Genomic DNA, 24481 nt, shown 5'->3' on the forward strand with positions numbered 1-24481 from the left:
GGATTCCCTGAGCTCTCTGTCCAATCAAGCACAATTACCCTCCAGAGAGCTGAAGACCACTGGAGAGGACTGAGAGAGAGCGCTTAGTTGTGAAGGGCTACTGTCAGCGCAGGCACCTGCTCTGAGCCCCCCGCGCCCTCCGACCCTCTCTCACCCTCCGCCCCCCCTTGCCCTCCGCCCCAGCCGCCATAGACGCCCTGGGGCTGTGTGATGCTAACCTTTGGGCATGTTCCTCCCTGCTCCTCAGACCCTCACACCTGCAGACAGCTGGGGGGGAACACTGGGCTCTTTCTAAGCGCCTGGTTAAGTTTCAACCTCTCCAATCTCAGACAAATTTAATAGAAATGTTTCTGACATGTGCCTGAAATGTTAACTAGAAACTGGAACTTTTTGTCTTTGGTCCTGTCAATAACTGCAATTTACTGGTCTTAGTGATGCCTCAATCTAGTTTTTTTGGCTCTTGATCAGATTTTTAATGCTTGCAATTGCAGATACTGAGTCAATACCAATCTTTAGAGATGCATCAATACCGATATCAATACTTGTCCATGGGCTGCCGATACCAAGAGGCGATACCACTGTAATTGTGCTGCACCTTATTTGACTGTTGTGCACATTAAGTTCAGCTTTAATCACATTAACTGTCACATGAACTGTGAAAATATTTAGAACTCTAAAGGTTTTTGCACTTCTCAAAGCGCAGTACTTGTGTTTACGGGAGTAGCATGCTAATGTTACTAAGTGGTGCTGGTGATTATTTGCTTGTGTATGCATTGTAACTTATTGTAATTGACAAAAAATTCGTAAACTGAATAGAGCAGGTTCAGGGCTTTTAAGAGAGGCATAGCATGTCCATATTGGTCAAAGTGTGGCTGTGGTAAAAGTAAGACTACACTCTTTAAAAGTGGCTCATTAGCAGTTAGTGAGGAGCGCAGTCTGCAAAGACGAAGCGGTGAGGTGCTTATCTAAATAAATTATATTGGAATTATACCTAACACAATTACAATGATTTCTGTAGAAATCATTTTTTATGAAGCACTTTGGTCATCTGAAGTTGTTTTAAATGTGCTTTGTAACTACACTTGAATTGAATTGAAAAAGTTACTCCCCTTTCAGAGCATTATCACAACACAATCAGTGTGCACCCCGCTTATGAAACTACTGCACATCACATCAGGGTTGTCAGGTTGCTGTGTATAGTTTTGTATCAAGCTTTTGTATAATTATGGAGAATTGTCATGTGGGACATGGGTGTCGTGGGCTTGTGGGCTGAGCATTGAACAGAATCTTACAGCTAACAGTAAGGAGGGTTCAAACATGGCTCAGGAGAAATCACTAAAATACACAAATATGCACGGATGATATCTAAAACCTCTTCAGACATGTTTTTGATGAGGGAACAACATTGTAACATGGTAGAAAGCTTAAGAAGTCTATTTTGCATAATACCCCCTCAGGAACAGGAAGAACATATTGTTGCAGTGGATGAGTGAAAAAGGACCTGGCCTGTCAAAAAGTGTTACTGGACTTGTATCTGACATGCCTGATACACTCCTTCTTCACTATTTGGGAACTTCAATGATTGAGATATGTCGAACCTAAAATGTTTGGTATCCTCTTTATGTCGGAAGTTGCCATGGGCGCCGCTATCGTTATTCGGGTTGTATTATTTTGCCTGGGGCTGCCAATCTTGACAGCAAATAAATTCTATACAGACTACAGAGCTGTTTTAAAACCTGCCAGAGAATCAGTGCAGTGTTGACTTGTTAGCCACATGAACATTGAATGTTTCACACAAATCAATCTACTTTATGTCAGATTTTAGCTGTAAAACTTTTTTCAAATTCTCCAATAAAATGAATGGGATTTCCACTTAACTGGACGCGGCACCACAAATAAAATGCGGTTTAGCAGCATTTAGAGGCAAAAGTGGGCGGGGTCGGAATTTTGTGTTGTGCTGTACTGACACAACTTTATGTAACTTGATAGATGAGTCTGAGCCTATACTCAATAAAACAGATTTTCAAAGTAACAAGTGTCTCACTTTGCTGTTGTACTTGAGAGGGAGGGTGGGAGCCTGTTGGACATAAGAGGGGGCAAAGGTTAACTGGTCTGGGGTCACTCTCACAACAGTGGCTCAGAGCGCTGTGGAGGGGGCACGACTGTCCTGTCACGCACCCTGGCTGTGTTTGGGTGCTCTGGAGGGGGGGCACATTGATACTCTGCAGTGACATCACGCTGGGGGGGGGGGGGTGTACATGTGTGTGTATGGAGGAATGTTCAATAGTTACCATGGTGATACAATGAACACGTTATCAAACTCCAAAAAAAAATCTGTTGGCTAGCTTGTGACTGTAATGTTATTTGAGAGGGACTTCGTTAGCAGCATAAATCAGCTCGCCTAAGTCAGTTCTTTATGGTCAGATTGAGTAAAAATGTATAACAAAACTTCAGACAGTGCAGTGCTGCCAGCTAGCATCACACACTCATGGAATGTTGGTGACATCAGCTGCAAATTGTCAATAGGCTCTGTCCATTATGTCTGCAACACAGTGAGGAGCTGTGCCTGGGGAGTTGTGAGGGGTCAGTGGGTTTTAGTGAGAGGTCCGGCTTGTCCACTTCACTTAGAGCTGAAGCACATGGCCACACAGACCGAGTTATTAATAGACATATCTATTTCCTGTCTCAGATTGTCTTTACCCAGACTTATTCAGCAAATTAACAGATAATCACTGACAATATGTTAAATCTAAATCTAGGTGGGTTTTAAGTACCTTGAGATGATTGAACAAAAAATCCATCGAGATACAGAGAGGCACAGCAACAACTTCTGAGTCTCACCAGTCCACAAGCCTGTGTTTAAAATGACCAGAGGTGGGCAGTAATCACTTATATTTACTCAAGTACATTTACTTAGAGGTGCAAAATGTAACTTTCTAGAGGTGGCATATCATCAGAATGATTCTATGGAAATAGAAAGTTAAAACCATACTTCGGAATATTCGCCATAGAGATATGCTTTATGCTATACTGTGGAAAAATATAACCAAAGGAATAACATTCCCATGGAAACAAGCAGGAGGAGGCTCTCCCTCAGACCAAACCAGAGTCATATTTGTGAAGATGTAAGAAGATGCCTGCTCACAGTAAGGACACATGTTTTTAGTGCAATATAAACACGACCAAATGAAAACAAAAAACAAACAAAAAATAATTTGTGGCTATGAAGTTACATACTGTGGCTTTAAATAACTAAACAAATTAAATAATACCTTTTAAAGTTTCTGATCTTAACTATGTAATTATATATTTTAAAGGATTACAGTAATGTAACAGTTGTGGTGACGCTTTTCACTGTGAGTAAGTCACAAGTGATAAAAGCTTTATGTCGATAATATGAAATGATTTGAACATTTGTGTTTCTTGTACCGCTCCTTCAGATATGATTTACGTTTTTCCAGCTTTACGTTATAAATCAGATATTATGTTCTGTCACTTTCTTGAGTAGTTATTTCCCCCACATACTTTTCTTAGACCATCACTTTGTACTACTACTTGAATAATACTATTTTGACAAAAAAAAAACAGACTAACTTTAGTATAATTTTGTAATTTTGTCTACTCTCTCCACCTCTGCCAAGACATTAAATATGTGGAGCGCACCAGATGCCAAGATTTCCCTCCATTACTACAAGTACACTCTGTGCTTTGTGACAGGACTAAATGAGGAGGTAAGTCAAATCCCAGGCAGCTCGCTCTGGTCCAAGTTGGTGGTTAGCGGTTAGCTCCAGACTGCAGTAACCCGCCAGAGGCCCAATGCACTGCAAAAAACAAACCCACCAATCTACAAAAAAAGATTTACATAGAGAGAAAGTCATTACAGTTTGAAAGGAATTGAGGTCTTAAAAACAAATAAAACAGGTTTAGACCAACAACAATGTAAAATGTGTTTCAGCCAAAGGTGTGAACCTATGGAACAGTCAAGATGAAAAAATCTAAACTTCTAAATCTAATATGATCAAAAGTATTTAAAAGAGTCAAATGTGACATATTACAGAAATATAAGTGTCAGAGTAATTGTCCAGTGTTTCTCATTCATAGAAGAGACTCCGGTGGACCCCCATAGTCTAAAATCCTCCCCCATAGTCTAAAAAGAACATGGACTAAACATTGGCATAAAAAAACACACAAAAAGTAACTACACTGTTCAAAGAAAGACAGACAGATCAGAAAAAACTGTTTCTGCCCTTGACACTTTTAGTTTCTGAATCAGTTTCAGCACTCAGGGATCACTCTTAACCCCCCTCACCACAGGTAACCAAGCTGAGGTGACAGACGCACACACACACACACCCCCACACACCCCTACACACACGCGCACACACACACACACACACACACACACACTGGTAATGATATCCTCTGCACCAAAACTCCATTATCTTTACGGGTGTCCATACAATGACCGGGCCCTGGCAATCCCCACACACCCAGCAGGCCCACAATGCACCAGCCCTGCACACGCCAGCCCCACAGCTTTAACAGCTTTAGCCTGAGTGATTGCACTAAGGGGGAGTTCATTGGCCTGGTTTGGTCCTGGTTTGGTCCTGGTTTGGTCCTAGTTTGGTCCTGGTTTGGTCCTGGTTTGGTCCTAGTTTGGTCCTGGTTTGGTCCTGGTTTGGTCTTGGTTTGGTCCTGGTTTGGTCCTGGTTTGAGCCTTGTTTAGTCCTAACGTAGACTTGGTTCAGTCCTGTCCTAGCCCTGATTTAATTGTTTTTGTTAAACACTACCTGCTCATATTGTAAAGGAAACACACCCATTTTAATCATCAAAACAGTGAATACGTCAAATGTATCACAAAATCATCAATTCTCTTTGCAGTATCAACATAGCTCGCAATATCAATACCGTATCACTAAATTATCTTTATTCACAACATATAAATGCTTTAGTGCTCTGACATTTGTGAGAAGAGCTCATAAACTCATCGTGGTGAATAATTAGGATGCTCAGAATTAACTATTTCAAATGAAGTAGATCTCACCTAGCTCTAGTTCCTAGATTTCACTGCGCTCAGCCTTCTGTTATGTACTGTTTACTTTGTGAGTTTACAAAAATATCCAGTGGTTTGGTGCTAGTTTCACAGCTCTGTGTGAGTGTTTGTGATACATATTGTTAATGAAGCCCGGAGCACCGCTGGGACTTTCATTAGCTCAAATAAGCTGCATTACCTCTCTGTAGGCAGCAACTATCAGTCGTGTGGAGAGCACTTTTGCATTCTTATTGAAAGCTTATTTTAAAGCAGATGTATTCTTCAAAATTAACTTTTCAGATTTCTTACCCATGTTATAGTTGTTTCCCTTCTAATTTACCCTCTGAAGTTGTATTTAGAGTGATTCATGCAAGTTTGATGAATCTTTAATGGCTTATTTTAAGACGCCATTTTGCTGATCAACCCCAAAGTTCACCGCCAGTGGCATACACCCACTACTCTGCATTTACTTCTTAATCGGTGATACACATAGGATTTGGTAAGCATTGCATAGTCATTTTGGTAATAAAAGAAAAAAATCTGCTGTTCGCTAGAGTGACGTGCAGCTATCCATAGGAGGGGTCGACAGCTTCATGGCTCTTTGTTGTGGTGACGTTTGTGGCGATGTCATTTTAGATCAATACTGAGGTTTAAAATTATAACATAATGATCCACAGATGTCATACCTTATAGCAATACAGTAGATACAAGCACTACAAGCATATACTGTATGTCTGCTAATGGCATGCATTATTATTTTTGTACTGTGAAAGTAATAACCAGGAAGTGATCCATCTTCAACACTGCTAGACACTAGACAATGACATTATAATACCGGGTTCACTCCGCAGTGTGCCAATATGTTCTTCAGGGGTTCTTGCACCTTCTGCTGACGCTCAGTGTTTTTTGTTTTTTTTTAGCTTTCTACCATGTTGTTCCCTCATCAAAAACACGCCTGAAGAGAGAGATTTTGTGTCATCCATGGGTGTTTCAGTAATCTCTCCCAGGCCCTATTCTTACAGTTAGATTCTGTGCAATGCTCAGTCCACAAGCCTATGTCATCCACACACAATAATTCTTCATAAATATACAAAAGCATGATACAAAACAGTACCCAGCAACATGACAAACCTGGTGCATTGTGCTGTAGTTTCATTGGCGAGATGCACGCTGATTTGTGTTGTGATAGCACTCTGAATGGGGGGTGACTTATCAAAGGGAAGGGAGACAAAAATGAAACTTTTAAAACATGTTAAGGCATAGAAATAATAAAAGGTAACATGGCGGTCTAAATATGTTAGGTGTTACCAGGTAAAACAAAATAGAAAATACAAAGACTAGGGTGTTCAAATGCCTGAATGCAGCAAATATGGTCATTTCTTTGCCAACAACGTATCTATATGTTAGTACCATGGTGACTGTAGCCATGTTGTTAATAGTTCATTTCAGAACACATCACTTGCAACTGTTGCTAACATAGTTTTTAAACAGCAAGTGACCAACTCAAATAGCAGAAAAAGAGGGGCATGCTGTTGAACGTGTTGGAACATGGAGGGGTGGACTTGGAAATGGCCAAGGTTTTTTGCATAGCTGTCAACAAAGCAAAGGGAGGATACTCTGAGGAGGAGTTATTTAAGTTGTTTTTTTCTTTGATACATATTTCTACATATCTTTCTTCATATATTTGATGTCTTCTGTGTGTTTATAAAATGTAAATAGTAATAAACATAAAAAGCATTGAATGACTTATGGCTGGTAGTGTACATCATGATTTCTACTTATGTATTAAACTTGTGTGAATGAAAAAAAAACATAACTCCAGGTATGTTTTTGATGACGAAACAACATTATAACATAGATCAGAATACAGCGTAATATGGGCCCTTTAGCTGCTGTAGGCTGCTGTAGGCTGCTGTCTCATTTATTAAAGGGGAGTGCTTTGTGCATGTGCTCCGGGCGGCTCCTGTCAGGACACGGAGCTAACACGCTAACTCATAAAACACTCTAGAAACCAAACTATTGTATTCAACCAGAAGAGAGGAGGTGAGACAGGAGAACACGGGGGCAGGACCCGGGACAAATGCACTGGGAATACCCCGCACATCAGACAGGGCGGGGGACGACCACAACATAGGGACAGAGGAGAGGAGGAGGAAGAGGAGGAGGAGTTAGAACTTGTTCTAATGAGAAACTGGCACAACACTAAAGTAAAGCTCTAGACCCGCGGCCATCACACCCATGCACTGACACTATGGTAAATGATGATGGTGGTGGTTTAGGTGAGGGACAGATGGGTCATTAAACATGTGTAGTGTGGGCGCAGTGACAACCTGCCAGGGGTCAGAATCAGGACACTTGGGTTAAGATTTCGAAAAAGAAGTGGGGAGCACTTTTACATGGATGTAAAAGTATATAAAAGAGATGTTTTTGTTGTTTGTTTTTTTAGCTTTCTATATCATGTTATAACATTATTTCCTCGTTCTCTCCAGGGCTCTATTCAAACCTGTACTCCCACATGACAATTCTCCGTAAATGTACAAACGCAAGATAATAAACTGTACGCAGCCACTACACAAGCCTGATACAATGTGCTGTTGTACCATTAGCGGGATGCACGATAGCTGATTGTGTTGTGATAGTGCTCTGAAGGGGGAGTGACTTAGTGTGGAGAGCAAAGGGAGGCGGAGACTTAGAGCACCAAAAGCGTAAAAGGGAAACATATTAATATATCGTTTCATCGAATATAGCATTTTCAAAACAATAAAAGGTAACATGGTGATCTAAATATGTTATGTGTTACCAGTTAATACTCCATAGAAGTAAAACATGCCCTCTTTAAAAGTAGAACTGGGCAGGTCGTCTTGGGAGATTCCGGGTGAATTCTTCGACTACAATATAAAGAATAGTCTGAAAATAAACAAACAAAAAACTAAGGCACTCCAACTCTGGGTTAAGGTTACAAAAGTTGAAGAAAAAAAAAAAATGTTTATAACACATTTTAGCTACACCAAGTCTTCTTCAGGGTGCATGTCGAGCTGAAATGCGTTGATGCTTTTTTAATCAAATACGTCAAAATACAGGCTTTTCTGTTTGCTTATTCTAACTGTATGTCTCCTAAGTCTTTGCAGTTAAACAGGACATATAAAAGTGTTTCTCATTCTCAGTTTATGGACAGGCCTCATGTGAAAGCTCAGAACCTCCAGAATTCACTCCCTGAGCTGCAGAGGCTGCACTAGCACTGATTCATGATTGCCTGTGGTTGCTGAGATTTATGTGGTGACCATTCAGATCAGAGACAGTCCTTTTAGGTTTAAACCAACTGGAGGCTCAATCTGCTTTCTGATTGGATAATCGTCTTGAGAACCAAAACACCAAATGATAATAATATAAACAAATGCCCTGTCATGTATAATGTTTTTGTAATTAAGAATAAATCAGCATTACAGTTCTTATCAGGAAAAGCTATGTTTGATTTGAATGTGTTTAGCTCATATCTGGGGACACAGAGGTCAAGTTTAAGAAAAAAATCACCTGTAACGAAACAAATGCTCGATAGATGAGCAATAACATCATGATAACACATTTTTAAACTCTATACAGTATATATATTTAAAAAACAAAACAAAAAAACAAAACAACACACACACCAACAACCCAAAAATAAAATCCCCAGAAAATGCCCAACCAATAAATATTGAACCCCAAAGTATATTGTTCCAGCTATCATATATTGAGCGATAAGTCAATGTAGTAATTTTCGTAACAGGTTTAACAGTGCAAGTGCATGTTTTGGGTTGATACCAGAGAACTTATCTTAGCACAGCAACATAAACTTCATACAGTTGTTCCTTCCAGCTCACTTCCATATGTTTCTGGGTGGTGTTTGTAACAGCGGGAGGGTTAACAGGGCTGCAGTGTGGAGGTAAGAGGCCAGAGCCATCTAGAGCACTGCACTCACACAGCTATGAATACCAATGTGTAACCAGAGGAGTGGAGAATACAACTGTGACCAAAACTACATATCTCCATAAAAGAGGGGGTGTTATGCTAATGTTTCGAGCTTTCTACTGTGTTACAATGTTGTTCCCTCGTCAAAAACATGCCCGAAGATGTTTTAGATGTCAGCCATGCATGTTTTAGTAATTTAGTGATCTCTCCTGTGCCCTATCCTGACTCTCTGTTAGATGTAAGATTTGTCCAATGCTCCGCCCACATGCCTACGTCACCCATTCTCCCACATGACAATTCTCCATAAATATACAAAAGCACGATACAAAATTTTTCACTACAGCTTTATAAACCTGATGCGATGTGCGGTAGTTTCATTAGCGGAAGGTGGGGCTGTGGCTTTTGACTCTGAGCATCAAAAACTAAAGTGAAACTTATAAAACATGTTAACAAGCTGTTGTAGGTGGATTTAGCATTTTTAAAAGAATAACAGAGTAAACGAAACAGGTAACATGGTAAACAAAAGCACCATCAGGAAACAGGTTTATAATAACAACAATATAGTTTGATATTTTCTAAAAGCAGGTGTATGAAAAACCAAGCTAATGTTACTAAATGTTTGGGTTTTTTTGACGAAGGAAGACTTTGCTTTAGCGTTTCTTTGTCTAAGGGGGTATCCCATAATGCTTTGCGATGTGACGTCACAATCTATTTTTGGCAAATTTGAAAAGTGCAGTTGATAGTTTGCAGCTGATGTCATTAACATTCCCTAGTGCTGTGATGCTAACTATAGTCACCGCTCTGTCTAAAGGTCGGTTAATCTCTAAGTTACACTTTGTGACAGTCACTGAAATACTGTGATGTTGTCAAATGTCAACAATAACACTGGCAGCTGTCACATTAAATTGGATTATAAGATCCTTTGCTTGAATGCATTGTTTTGATGCGGCAACAGCTAAAACAGAAGAAACTACATAGACCATAATCCTTTGCTCCATTTCAGAGCTGTTATTACTTAATTCTTAATTTTGTGGATTATGACAGTAATTATTCACAAGATATAAAAAAATAAGAATGTAGATACATACAATTTTGTACGCCTCACCAAAGTATCACAATAAGTATCATACAGTGCGATCTGGATATTGTTACATCCCTATGTGTTGTATGACTTACAAGTCATGCAACAAAGTCACCAAGTACAATTTAGTTTAAAAAGCATATAATTTAGTTTATAATGCAAGCTGTATTCGGTACTTCAGTTTAAAGACTTGAAATGACTTGAAGCTCAAAGCTTACATCTCAAGTATGTAAATCGAGTCCCAAGTCAGTTGCCTCAAAGTCCAAGTCAAGTCCAAGTCAAGTCCAAGTCCTCTTGACACTTGCAAAACAACTTGGTCCCACCTCTGCTGAATGGCAACCATTTAGCAGAGGTAAAAGTGTTGGACTTATTTTCAATTTTTTCCAGGCCTTCTATTTCCTCTCTCTCCTCTGCCTCTCTCTTCTCTTTCTCTCTTCTATTTCTGTCTGTTTCGCTTTTTGCTCACCTCTCACCTCTCACCCTTCTCTCTCCCCTCTCCCTCTCTCTTCTGTCTCTCCTTTTCTCTTCTCTCTCCCTCTTCCTCTCTCACCCCTGCCTCTCCCTTTCTCCCTCCCTTTCCCGGTGGCACAGCCTGGCTCAGCTCCAAACCCACTTTACGGCATGGTGCCACAGCTCTGTAGCTGTGTGTGCGGTGAGCCCGGCCACAGTCTGATTAAAACCATGACTTCAGATTTTCCACACACTTCCACAAACACACATACACACACAAACTACTCACATTTACAGGCTGCTGAAGAGCATCCAACTGAACCCGTCCAAACAGTATAGGTGGTTTCAGAGTCTAGATAGTGGTGATGTCATACTCCCAGACGGGGGCAAGAACCACTTTTCCCCACTGATAACACTGTACTTTGTCATGAAATATCTAAAAGATAAACCCAAATGTTGAACCTGATCACTTTGATTACTAGACCCAAGTACACGCTGTATTACAACAAATAACAGCTCTCTATCAATATCCATTTTAGCTGCCCCCATCTGTATTAAATATTATTGATCTGTCGAAGGCTGTGATGTAATCTCTGTCCATGGCTGGGTTATGGCTGGGTCTTCGTCATATCTTGCGCCTATTGGGAAGCAGTGGTTCAGTGGTAGAGCAAATGCTCATTAACCTGCGGGTTTGAGGTCAAATCTGTGCCTGTGGTGTCAGTCTGTTAGAATCCAGAAGGATCTGGAATCGGACCATCCAGCGTGACAAACCTTCGTCCTAACTTGGAAAGGTCCAACCACAGCCGATAATTTGTATCACATGCTTCTTCAATGACATCTCCTCTTGAAAATTCTCCTATGACTGAGAACAAATCTATAACTTATTTTACCTGAGATAAATAAGAGTTTAGTGGTTCTTTTGTTTCTGCAGAAATCTGCTGTTTCATACTTACTCCTAAACCGCCATGAGTAAACTACTCATAAACCTGCACAAATATAATGACAGATGATAAATGTAATGTACTAACTTCTCTCACTGCTCTGTACTAACTTCTTTCTCTTCTTTCTTTTCTTTTATTTTCTTAAACAGTGATATGTGTAAGATTCTGCAGAGTTGTGTGGTCATTTTGGTACAAATGAAAAAAAAAAAAAAATTGCATCTCGCTGGTGTAATCTGCAGCTGTCCATCGCAGGGGCCGACAGCTTCATGGCTCTTTGCTGTGATGATGTTTACTGTGACATCAGCTCCCACTGGGTACCACAGTCAGTGGTCTTGTTTCTTTTATAAGTCACTTAAAATGTTCAAATTATAACATAATGATCCATAGGTGTCATAGATTATAATTATATAGCAGACACAAGCACAATATGTCTTCTTTAAATAATATAACTCTAGACTCCTTCACAAGTGTTTAGAATTGCTATGCACATGGCGGGGACACAACAAAATAAAAACTAAATTTAATTTAAATCATAAATGATTAATTTAAAACTTAATTTTGACATTTGTAGACAGTGCAGACAAATGTTTATAAGTTTATAACAACTAATACAATCCCATACCTAACATGCAGCTCCAGTTTGTAAAGTTCACTAGCGTGTGAAGGATTTGTGGTACTATTTAAAAAAAACAATATTTTACTGTCCAGCTACTGTGGTCTGCTATAATTTTGGTTTGTTATTATCCAGTATAACGTTGCTACATATGTTACTGTTTTCAATCAAGGTTCTGATGTTACTCCTGTGTAGTCCTTTTTTTTTTTTTTTAACACTACACATAATCAGTGTAAAGAAGTGGCTTAAGTGAGTGTGACATGACCCATAGCATTCGCCTTCAGTCAAATGAAGCTCGTCGTGGCTAGCGGATATGGGGCGAATTTGGAGCTGAGTTCCATATTTGGAATTTGGATCGTGAGAAGAGTAGTAACGAAAAAGCCAATCTGGAGCAAGGCTTTTGAAGGTAATGCCCCTTCCCAGCCGCACTGCTGGTTTGGCCCCTGCCAAACCAGCAGCGGGCACCTAGCAACGCTGCCAATCAAAGCTGTTGCTAATGCTAGCGGAAGTGACTGCAGGGAAAGAAGGCACCTGATTAGTTTGATGTTAATGTTTATTTCTTTTTATTATTATTATTACTTAGCAGCATTTACGGAGAGAAGGGCTTCTATTTTTCAATAGAAAGTGAATTGGAACCAGTCCCAGTGGTGCCCTATGTCCTTTTATATATACAGTCTATGCTCTCCAACTAAAAATGCATTGTATGGAAGGGCTACCAGGCTATAGAATACAGGCAGTTTACAAGAAGAAAATAATTCAATTTTCAACTACAAGAAGCAAAAATGTGTAATAAACAGAAAAACATGCCAAATTCATTTCCCAGATTGCAAGGAGGTTATGCCATGGTCATGGTTGGCTGCTCTTGTGGCTGACTGGCTAGCACAATGAGCAGTTTGGTTTTTTGTTTTTGTTTTTTTTGTTTTCTTTCACAATTTTCATCTTACATTTTTAACTCACCATTTTGACCAACTAAGAAGTGTAGCATTTGCAGTTCAAAGGACAGACGTTCAGGACTATTGGATGGTGTGATTTGAGTTTGTTTTTTCTGTATCCATGGCGACCCTGAATGGGGCTAGCTTTGCTAACCAGTAAGCTCTGAAATGCTACAAAGGTTTTGCAACAATGCAAAAGACGTTCTACACTAAATATGACAGAAGACGTACCAGAGTGAATGGTCTGTCTCATCACCGACCAAAACAAGAGAGAGAGGGGGAGGTTTAGAAAAGGCTTTCCTGCTGTGTCTCCACAATTCACCTGGATCCCACTGGAAGCTGCTGTGAAGCTGTAAGACACAGAGTCCTGAGGGCTCCTACTCACCTCAAACTGCCTGACACTGGATCTCATGACCCTACCTGTTGAGCTGCACGGAGACTTTTGTCTGAGCTTTCTATTATTGTTGTATTTTACTGCTCAAGGTGCTTAAATTACCCCTCTTGGACAAATAAAGTGATATTGATTGATTGATTAAGTGAAATAGTGAAATAGTAAGATGGATATAGAGCTGTGGCCTCCTCCTGAGCAGCAGCAGCAGACATATTCATCTCAATGTCACTCCAGACACTACTCCGGCACTACTCCTTCAGTGTATCCTCTGTCAGAGAAACATGAGAGAGACTGGGTTTGTGTGCCAACAGTGCCCCCTGGTGGACGCCATCATCACTGCTCGGGTCACTATGTTGTGTGTGATACGGCATGAAGGGGGACTTGAACAGATCTCATAGATGCTGGAGTATCTAAGGATGCACCAATCAAGCTTTTTCACTTCCAATACAATTCTGATACTATAGCTTCAAGTATCTGCCAACTTTATAGAAGTTCAAGCATTATGAGACTTTTTGGGCCAACTACGATCAGTAAATAGTCTTATTACATCAAATTATATGCCCAAGGATATCGGATATCCACTGAACTAATATTTGGAAGCCAATATTTGATCCAGCAACTTTTTCAGTATCGGCACCGATATCTTAAACCAGTATAGGATTAGTGCATCTTTAGTTGTACCCATCGAAAACACAACTATTTTAATTTTAAACGGTTAACAGTGGTCCAAGCTCATTCGTCACTTTCTTAACGCATTCCTAATTCTTCACCACAGTGAGTTTTTTAGCAAGTTAAACAACGTTCTGTGGCCAAAGGTTCAAGGTTTCTTTATTAGTATCTGCAGGTACATGTGTTTGCAGGTAAATGCCCTCCTGCAGTCTCCCATAGTCCCAGTCTACTATAGTCCTAGCAGAAACTTTAGGTGCTCCTTAAAAGGGAGATTCCACCTGGACACCACTCCTGTTGCTGTTATCCTGCGGCTGCAGTAGTACAGCTCTGACATACTTCACCACCTGCTGCAGGGAATTTATCTCTTTCAGAGCCAGGCCACCATACCAGGCCACAATCACAAACGACAACAAAGACTCAAACGTATTGAAGTGGAGTTTGAGTGTCAGGTAGCCTGCTAGAATTCACATGCAAACATTTTGTGCACAGCTATAGAACTGCTTTTTGAACAGAATGGTCAAATAGCGTGGATAACAAAGCTTCATATAGCAACACATGGTTGTTTTAACAAGTTCCCGATCAATAATAATTTTTACAATTAAATGCAAACAGCACAGCGCAAGAAGGTCTGACAGAAGGTCTGACCCTGGAGGGTACTAGCTCCCAGAGATGGCGAACGCGGTACGGATCACTTTAGTCAAGGTGTGGCTACGCAACAAGAGAGAACGTAGACTCAGGATGGTAAAAAGCAGATATAAACATAAAATAATAATCTTTCTCTCACCAAACACGGCCCTAAGAGGACTGGGCCAGAGGAAAAGAGGCTTTAATGTACCCAACGATGAGAGATAAGTTGTAGCATTATGGTAAGCATGAGGTTACTTAGTATGAAAGTTGAATAAAACACAACTCCACGTGTTGATACATTTGATGATGAAATAAAACATAATTCTCTGTTTGGCCTCAGCCCTTTTTATACTTCAGAACTGAATGGTGTAACTTCATTTTATGGAGGTATTACCAGTTGGCAACCAGTGCTCAGCTGCATATTCACAAGTGACCCAACAGCACTGGGAAAACGACCTCCTGAACGAGCGCGCACCATTTTAATATTTCATGGACTCTGCGCCTTCTCGTCGCTCTGAGCTGTAGGCGATGAACTGTACGCACTTTTACAATGAAAACACCAAAGACACGAAGGACCACCTAGGAGCACCCCAACTGCCTTCACACACCCCCCAAAACACGCAAGAAGTGCTGGGGTCAGAATCTAAGTCGACACTGCGGCTGGAACAAAGGGGCTGTGAAACCAAAGCCGGCCCTTCTCCAGTGCACCTCAGCTGGGACACATTACTCTGATGATGGCTTCTGGATCCAGGCCTGGAGAGCAGAGGAGGTGAAGGAGGTTCTGCTGAGGACCTCACATGCTCAGGTAGTTAGGATAGAAGATCTGAAGAAGGCTGTCAGGTTGCACAGTCACAGAATTGCAGAGGAATTTGAGAAACCAACCATCTCTCTACTACTGTTGTCACGGATCACCATACTAACATTTCAAACTCGGCTTCAATGCTAAGCGAAAGGCTTGATACTCTGATTTCAATACCACAATGATAATGGAAACACAATTTTTGGACAACAGTATTTTCAACAAAAAAGGAACTGTAGATTAGATTTTATACATTTCCTGAGCATGACTAAGCTGTGTCCAGCCCCAGATATGAGGTAAGCATGTTGAAATCAAATATAGCTTTTACTGCTAACAACTGTAATGCTGATTTATTCTTAGTTGCAAAAACATTGGACATGATGGCCAAGTTGCTTATGTAATAATTTGGAGTTTTTGGTTCTTATTATTATCCAGTCAGAGAGCATTTGCCAGTTGTCAGTTCCAGTACTGAAATCCAGTTGGTTTAAACCTAAAAGGACTCTCTCTGATCTGAATGGTCACTACTTAAACTCCAACATCTTTTTATTGTCCAAGAATCAGAAAGTGTGTATTAGCATGCTCGTTGTTGTTAGCTTTGTAGTTAAGGCAATACTGCACAATGGTCTCTAAAAGTTGTGAAAAGGGCTTAGAAACTCATCACGCTGAAATATTAGGATTAGGATGTTCAGAATGCATGAAGTGAGTAAGAAACAACTTAGGACGACTGCAAATGGTCTAAAATTAAATAGTTTTGTTTGTCATGTTTTTAACACAAAAAAATTAGGTACAGTATCCTAACCTGACATATAGAGTTCATTTAGAAAGTTTAAAGGGACAAGAATGGAGAAGAAAGAAAATAAAATCTGCGATCATTACAACAACATTACAAAACACTTTTTAGTAAAAGTCCAAAAAATTCAGGGATGTTGTCTCCTTTTCCTGAGCAGTTAAATAAAACCCAACAGTCGTCTGCCTTGTCTGTGTCAAACCTTAAACTACACACCACAGAGCTCCATGTTTTTGTAGCTGTGGGAACTGGCTGGAAACACAAACACTGTCCCACCAAAAGAGGAGCTGGTGGCCCTGTCAATGCCAGTGTCTCTCTCCCCTCCCTCTTCTCTCTCTCTCCCTTACGTCCTCTTTCTCCCCTCCCTCCTCTTTTTCTTCTCTCTCTCCTTTACCTCATCTCTCTTCCCCTTTCTCTTCCCTTTCTCCTCCTGTTTTCCCCTCTCTCCTCCTCTCTCCCTTTAGCGTCTTTCCTCTCTCTCATTTCTTCTCCAGCCTCTCTCTGCCTTTTTTCTCTCTTGTCTCTCCACTTTTTCTCCACCACCACTACAATCTACTCTCATCACTCCTTTCTACTCTCATCTTTCTCTTCCTCATGTTACTCCTCTCTCCATCCTTCTCTTCTCTCCTCTCCCTCCTAACCTTTATCATCTCCTCTCTCCACTCCCTCCTCTCTTTCCATCTCTCCTTTCTCTTTCTTTCTCCTCTCCTCTCTCTATCCATCCTTCTCTTTCCTCTCTTTCCTGTCTCTCTTCCTCTCCCTCTACTCTCTCCTTTCGCTACTGTCTCCCTCTATTTTCACTTCTCTCCTCTTCCCACTCCTTCCTTTCCTGTCCCCTCTCTTCTCTCTCATCTGCCCTCCCTGTTTTCACCTCTCTCTTCTCTCACCTCTCCTTCTTCTTCTTCCACCCCCCTCTCCTCCTCCTCTCTCATCTTCTCCCCCTCTCCTCCTCCTCTCTCCTGTGCTTGTGTCTGTGATAGTGTGTGACTTGACCCTGGCCCTGATCCAGAGGCTCTTCCACATGTGGCCCGTGCACACTCTCACACAGGTTTCATTTACGTGTCTTACAGGGACATCCCATTGACTTTCATTTCATATAAACTGATTTTAACCTTAACTATAGTCACTATGGCCTGATGTTCACCTAAACCCTTACCTTAACCTTTTTATCTCATAACTGGACTTATGTGGTTGATCTAACAACTGTATTTATTCCATGAAGTCCCCATAAGGGAGACAGGTCTCCATGATGTGAGTCTCCACACTGTGATAAATACAGACCCATCACATTCCTGCTCACAGCACTCCTTTTTCTGTTTTTCTGTGAATGCATCAGCAGACCATCGGGGAGATCCAGCTCACAGCCGAGGGGAGACCCAGCTCATACACCAAAGGAGCTCATACTTACTTATATCGGCATCAATACTGAAAGAACTGCTGGATCAGCCATTAGTTCAGCCGATATCCTGGTTGGGCATATATATTGATGTAATATATTTACTGGTTGCAGTTGACCCAGAAAGTCATCCAATGTTTGAACTTTTATTTACACAAAGTTGTTTATTACTTACCAGAGAGATAAATCACAGTTTTGTCAGTTTTGTGTTTATTTTTGTAAAGTAAATAAATGTTTTTGTCAGTCTCTGCACTGGTATCAGTTAAAATTGGATATCGGCAGATACTTAAGCCTATAGTATCGGAATCGGTATCATAACTAAAAAAGCTGGATCCCTACTCACACCGCCAGAGGAGACCCGGCTCATACCCCAGAGGAGACCCGGCTCATACCCCAGAGGAGACCCGGCTCATACCCCAGAGGAGACCCGGCTCATACCCCACAGTAGACCCAGCTCATACACTAGAGGAGCGAGCTCCAGTTCATACCACAGTGGAGCTCATACTGTGGAAGAGACACAGCTCATACTCCAGAGGAGACCCTGACTCAGTTTACTTATCACTGTTTGAGTGCTCTAGATTAGAGCCTTGGAATGAGGCCACTCACAGTTGAGCAGGTCCAGTATGAGGAAGGCCTGTGAATGCTGCGCTATCAGAGCCATGTGTGCCTCACAATTTGACAGCAGACTGAGTCTGGTGATGTTTTATGGTCTTAAAAATCTATGACATAACTAAATGGGCAAATTCAAATGGAGCATTTCAGAGAAGATGATTTTGGATTAATGAAACAACATACAACTCCATGTTTTTGATGAGGGAACAACAATATAAAATTGTTAAATCAACAATTCACTTTTGCACAATATGTGTCCTTTAATGCCATACTCTGAAACATTTAAGGCAAAGCAATGGCATCTCCATGAGAACAAGCAGGTCCACCAGACAAGTCCATGATGCTTCTTTAGGGTAATCCCTCCATCTCTCCACATCATTCTCTCCCTTCATCTTAAGTCTTACCTCCTCGAGCACCAAACTTTATCCATGCAACAAAACTAATCAGTGGACCTCACTCATTTGTATAACTCCCCGCTCGTTGAATATACCAAAATCATTTATGAGCAGCTCTATGAAGCTACTGTTTTTCGTTATATACTGAATTACACAACACAATGCCGAGCACAGTTCTGTCCTCTACAGTCCATTCACAGCCAATAAAAACCTGCATCTTATCCCAACAATCCTCCTGCTGTTGACCTCACAATGGACACTACACTTTACTGACCAGACAGGAAGAAGGACGCGATGATATTAAGCAAGTAAATGAGAGTCACACACACGATGCATGGGACAGAGGGGAGGAATACAACCTACAACCCAATAAAGACACACACACAAGCAGACAGAGGGGGCAAGCTGGGGAGTGGGCGAGAAGGTCAAAAAGTCAACACTTGATTGAATATATTAATATGAGCCATAAACATAACTGCAGTAAACGTGTATTGGTTTCATATGACATGGTACAATGGAGAATTAATAGCTTGGTGCAGGGATGTATTTTAAAGAGGGGATATTCCACTTGTATGGGGTATTAACTGCTAACACATAACATATTTAGATAACCTTTTATTATTTTGTAATGCTATATTGGCTAAAAACAAAGTATCAACTTCCTGAGCACATTTTTCATGCTCTGGGCACATCCTGCTACTGAAGAATGCAGACGTTATCCAGTGCTGGAAAATCATTCTAGTTACGATTTTTGTGTAAGTAAAAGACTTTTAAACCATTTTTACATTTTTGTTAGGGGCATGTCTGGGGGAAGAAACCAAAGGAATTCTTTCTGTGAACGCTGTTGGAACTAGTAAGAAGAAATGAATGAGTTACAAGCACGGATCACCACAACTACCACAACCACCTCCACCAGCAAAGGATTCAACAGCACCTCCACCACTCCTAGAGAACAAGTCAGTAGCATCAGCACCTCCACCTCTCCTAGAGTTGATTGATTGATTGAGTAAGAGCCAGTAGCACCACCACCTCCACCTCCCTCAGAGCCCGAGTCAATAGCACCTCCACCTTCCCCAAAGAATGATTCAGCACCACCACCACCTTCCAGCAAAGGATTCATCACTTCCCTCAGGACCCTGGTCACAGGTGTTGGACCTGCCTATCACAGCCCCAGCAGTGGCTTCAGACCCAGCCACAAACTCATCACCTTCAACTAAATTTTTAAATATTTTATCTACACAATAATCAGAATATGTAAAGACAAAAGAACGCAGACACAAGACAAGAAGGACATTTATGAAATGGGACGTGGTCATAAAAGATCCCAAAATTGATGAACACCAGTACCGGTGTACCGGTAGTTTGTTTTATAGTTATAAGTGAACATATATCACAAAATTTAAAATAATTATTTAAAATATTCAACACTAATTTGATAAAAGACCAATACATATGAAAACAGCACATTAGGCACTGCACACATCACTGGTTGGTACCTCCCTGTCTGCTCATTTGTTTGGGTGATGTGTCTGTAAATATCACCGGAGAAGAGGGGTGGTGTTTGGGAGCCAATGGTACCACTTTACATACAGCTGGCCAGGTGGCCGTGCACTGGCCACTGCGCTCATCCATTTATGTGTTGTAAGATCAAGTGGACCATCCCAAAGTTGCCATCCAGATCCACAGCTTAAAACAGAACAACCATGCATCCAACTGCAACTGTGCTGGTAACCACCATGGAAGACATCAGCTTCTTTTGGAGAAATGTGAAGCAAAGTTGCGCCTGCGTTCTTTTTGAGAGAGTGTGTGTCTGACCACACTCCAGGACCTGAATGCCTTTTAGAGAGGACATGTGTCACCAAGAATATTAACACCAGGATCTGGACGGATGCTGTTAGTAACTTTGGGGTGGTGTGTCCACCTGCCCTTACGAGCACATCCTAGGGCTGGAGCATGTGTCAGTTGTGCGTAAAATAAACCACTGGCCTCTGAACACCACCACTCTTCAGACACTTCATCCAAGCCAGCAGGTGGAGAGAGTCCTCTGGGTCCATGTTTACCTACTGGCGTGTGGTAGGCGGGAGATAGGGCCAAGCTTTCCTATGTTTAGCTGCTTTGACTGTGGTGAATTTGGTGCTTTTTATGATGATATGGTTTCATAAGATGAAAAACAGTTTGGTGTTGGTTTGTTTTGTATAATTTGATTATCGAGAAGATAGGGAAAAAAAATATATTTTGAAATTTATTTTTTGAATTTTATTATGAATAATAGAAAAATGCACTGTATTTTATCATTTGTTTTAGTATTTTAAAATAAATAACAACCCATTATTTGATATGTAACTGTCGTTTCTGCATAGAAATACCAAATACCCATGAGTACACTGACCCTAGTTCCATCCCTCAGAACAAATGGCGCATCCAGTTACAGTGGTCCTTTACTGACCTCTTGTGGCTGGTTTGCACAAACGTTTCAACAAAAGTCAACATTGCAGGTTTATCCTCAATTAGGGTTGGATGATTCCCATTAGATTGGTTATTTTTGTTTTAATAATAAGATTCAAGTTCACATTTTAAACTCATTGAGAAGAATCACATTTCATGCTTGTACAGATCTAAACTACAGGGTTAACAGTGTTTATGTAGAATAAGACAGGATATTTTGTTGTTAATGGAGGAAATAATGGCACTTCAAAAACTGAAGCCTTTGCGATTTGCTAATTATGTCTATTTAAATGAAACACATTACCATCTCACCGTAATATAATATAAAGAATAGTGACCATTCAGATCACTATGATCTGAATGGTCATTACCTAAACCCCAGCACCTGCAGCCAGTCATGAATTAGTGCTAGTGCAGCCTCTGCAGCTCAGTGAGGGAACTCGGAGGTTCTGAGCTTTCACATGAGGCCTGTCCATATACTGAGAATAAGAAACCCTTGTATGTGTCCTCTGCAGGTTAAGGCACTGGGAACCCAGGTTTAGTTGTAATTGTAATTCATTTTTTAAACAGTCAGAGCGGAGGCTACATTCAGGTCATTTAAATCTCCAGTCTATTGTACATTCCTATGAATAACTTAGTATAGTTCATTTACATATCTGCATCATAATACATGTGCATGTGCTGTAGAACACGGCTCTATTCTAGGCTCTGTCAGGACAGAACATGGGGGGAGTGAGGCGGGTCACATATAACACATGTATGTGTGTGTGTGTGTGGGGGGGGGGGGGGGGGGGGGGGGGACCGGCTATTATAATGACAGGAAAGAAGAAGTCCTGCCCCTTGTGGTCACATGGCTGCCAGCTGCACAGAGGGGGCGAGGGGCGGGTGACACATGGGAGGTGGAGATAGGAGCATATGTCCTCTATGAGCTAATATTGGACCTTTAACACACAACACACCAGCAAATACAGCACAAACTAACTCAGCTGACAGCACTATTCACTGCACTATTGTTATGTAGTTAGCAGTGTTCATTTGACCAAGTTGCTTAAAGGGAAGAATTAGACATCTGTGGAGTATTAACTGCTAACATATTTAGATCATGTTACATTTAATAGTTTTAAAAATGCTATATTTGCAAAAAACAAAGTATTAGCAGGTTCAATAAGTTACCTTTTAGATGCTCTGAGCCTCTTTGCTCTCCTCACTAACACCCTCCCCCTTCAGAGCACTATCACAGCACATCAGTGTGCATCTCACTAATGAAACTGCACATTGCATGAAGTTATCGCGTACAGTTTTGTATCATTCTTTTGTATATTTATGACAAAAGGCCATCCAGAGGCATGGACGATGTAGGCTTGTGGGCGGAGCATTGGACAGAATTGTACAGCTAACTGTAAGGAGAGTTTGAATAGGGCCCGGGAAAGATCGCTAGATTTAGTTAAACACGCAAACCTCTTCAGGCATGTTTTTGAAGGACGAATGATATAACCTAATAGAAAGCTCTAAACATTATATTTTTGCATAATATGCCCTTTTTAACATTCCCTACATGTTCAAATGCATAGAACTCTGAGTGGGTGCTGGTACTGGTGGACGTGGGTGCTGGTGGTTGTGAGTGTTGGCGGACATGGGTGTACCTTCATGGGGCAGTGTGCTGAGGGGCGTCTGTGTCTCCTTGCTGTAGGAAACTAGCTCTTTGGGCTGAAAGTCCACCTGAGTGATCCTGGATGGCCCCAGCCTCTGCAGCTTACGCCTGCCAGGAGAAACACATGAGATTTATTACTTAGATGCATGCACTAGTTATCAATCTCTGCTATTAAACCTAGTATTAGTAGTAGTAGTAGTAGTAGTAGTAGTAGAAGATAGAGTAGCAGTAGTAGTAATGATTTGCATGTATGGTAGTTTATATTCAAACATTATTCCAGAAACAGTAACACTGGGTAGAGAGTAGAGGAGGACAGAGGAAAAAAGAGAAGGAAATGTAGAAGACAAGAGGAGGAGAGAGAAAAGGGGAGGAGGATAGAGAAGAAAAAAGAAAAGAAGAGGAGAGAGGAAAGAAGAGAAGGAGAGGAGGATAGAGAGGATGTTAAGAAAGAAGAGGAAGAGAGAGGACAGAGGAGAGGGAGAAAGGAAAGACAAGCAAAGGGGAGGAGGAATTAAAGAAGAGGAGCAGAGGCAAGGAAAGAAGAAGCAGAGAGAGAACTGTAGAAGAGAGGAGGAGTACCCGAGCTCAGAGTCGGCATGGAGCTGGAGGACTGAGGGGTCTGTGTCCCACTGCAGTGTCCTGTGCACACCAACAGAGGGGGTGAGAGAGCACATGCAGGTTACACATGTAAAGGACGGTATTACAAACACACAATTTCAACAAATACCAGGTCCTGACAGGCCACGTTTTGGGGGTGATTAAAACATCAATATTTAGTGTATTTGTATGCTTGCTGTGGTTAATACACTCTGGAAAAGATCTAACCATTCAATTGTGGGAATTCCAAAGCATAAGACATATAAGGACAGTTTATCAGTCAGGTCCTATTTGTCAAAACAACTAAATCCTAGGATAGTATTTTGAACTCAAATCCCTTTAAATAATGTACATCTTAGAACAGTGGTTCCCAACCTGCATGAACCGGAGACTTGCCAGGGCCCTTAGTCTAAAACCAAGGCCCTCACAAATACATCACAAATGATTGCTCACAGGCCTGGGATCCAGAATATACACTTCAATACTTTATGAAGATATGAGTCAGGTCCAGGTGAATCTGCAGGTTTTCAGATGGGCATGATTGACAAGTGGATTAGCCAATCAAGTATGGCCCATCGTTATAAATTTTTTATTTATTTATTTATTTTACCTTTATTTTACCAGGCAAAACATTAAGAACAAATTCTTATTTACAATGATGGCCTGGGCATGCCAGAGCAGCCAAGGGAAGGGGAGTTAACACAATTAGACTCACATCATTTTAAAGTAAAGGAAATAAATAAATAAATAAATAAATAAATAAAGGAAAAAAAAATCACAAGGGGCTGAAAAACACAGTGGATTTCTGCAGAATCAATAAGCAAAGCACTACTGTTTAGCTGAGGTGAAAGAAATGTAATTTTATTTGTAAATCGTAGGTGATCAATGAGCTCCTTTGCTCCACATGTGTCACTGAAATAAACATCTGATTGCACGATCATGTTTGGTTTGGCTTGAGACGTGACAGAGGAACTGGGGACCAGACTAATATCAATCTGTATTAAAAAAAAAAGAAAAACAGAGAGATATCATTCTGGATTTGCCGGGCAACTAACAGACATGTATTTAATCCAGTGACTGTTGTGTTTACGTCTCTATATAAACAGGTTGCGAAC

General features: G+C 40.9%; 1 protein-coding gene across 1 annotated transcript in view; it reads right to left on the reverse strand.

Moving 5' to 3' along the window:
* Positions 1-24481, reverse strand: part of LOC117378497 (cytoplasmic dynein 1 intermediate chain 1) — a 65004-nt gene that overhangs the window by 36109 nt on the left and 4414 nt on the right. The window contains exons 5-6 of the mRNA XM_033975108.2: positions 23349-23408; positions 22762-22877 (exon numbers count right to left, since the gene is read on the reverse strand). Coding sequence (XP_033830999.1) covers positions 22762-22877; positions 23349-23408 — 176 coding nt within the window. The remainder of the gene's footprint in view (positions 1-22761; positions 22878-23348; positions 23409-24481) is intronic.

This window comes from Periophthalmus magnuspinnatus, chromosome 11 (assembly GCF_009829125.3).
Source record: "Periophthalmus magnuspinnatus isolate fPerMag1 chromosome 11, fPerMag1.2.pri, whole genome shotgun sequence".
In the NCBI taxonomy this organism is placed as follows: domain Eukaryota; kingdom Metazoa; phylum Chordata; class Actinopteri; order Gobiiformes; family Gobiidae; genus Periophthalmus; species Periophthalmus magnuspinnatus.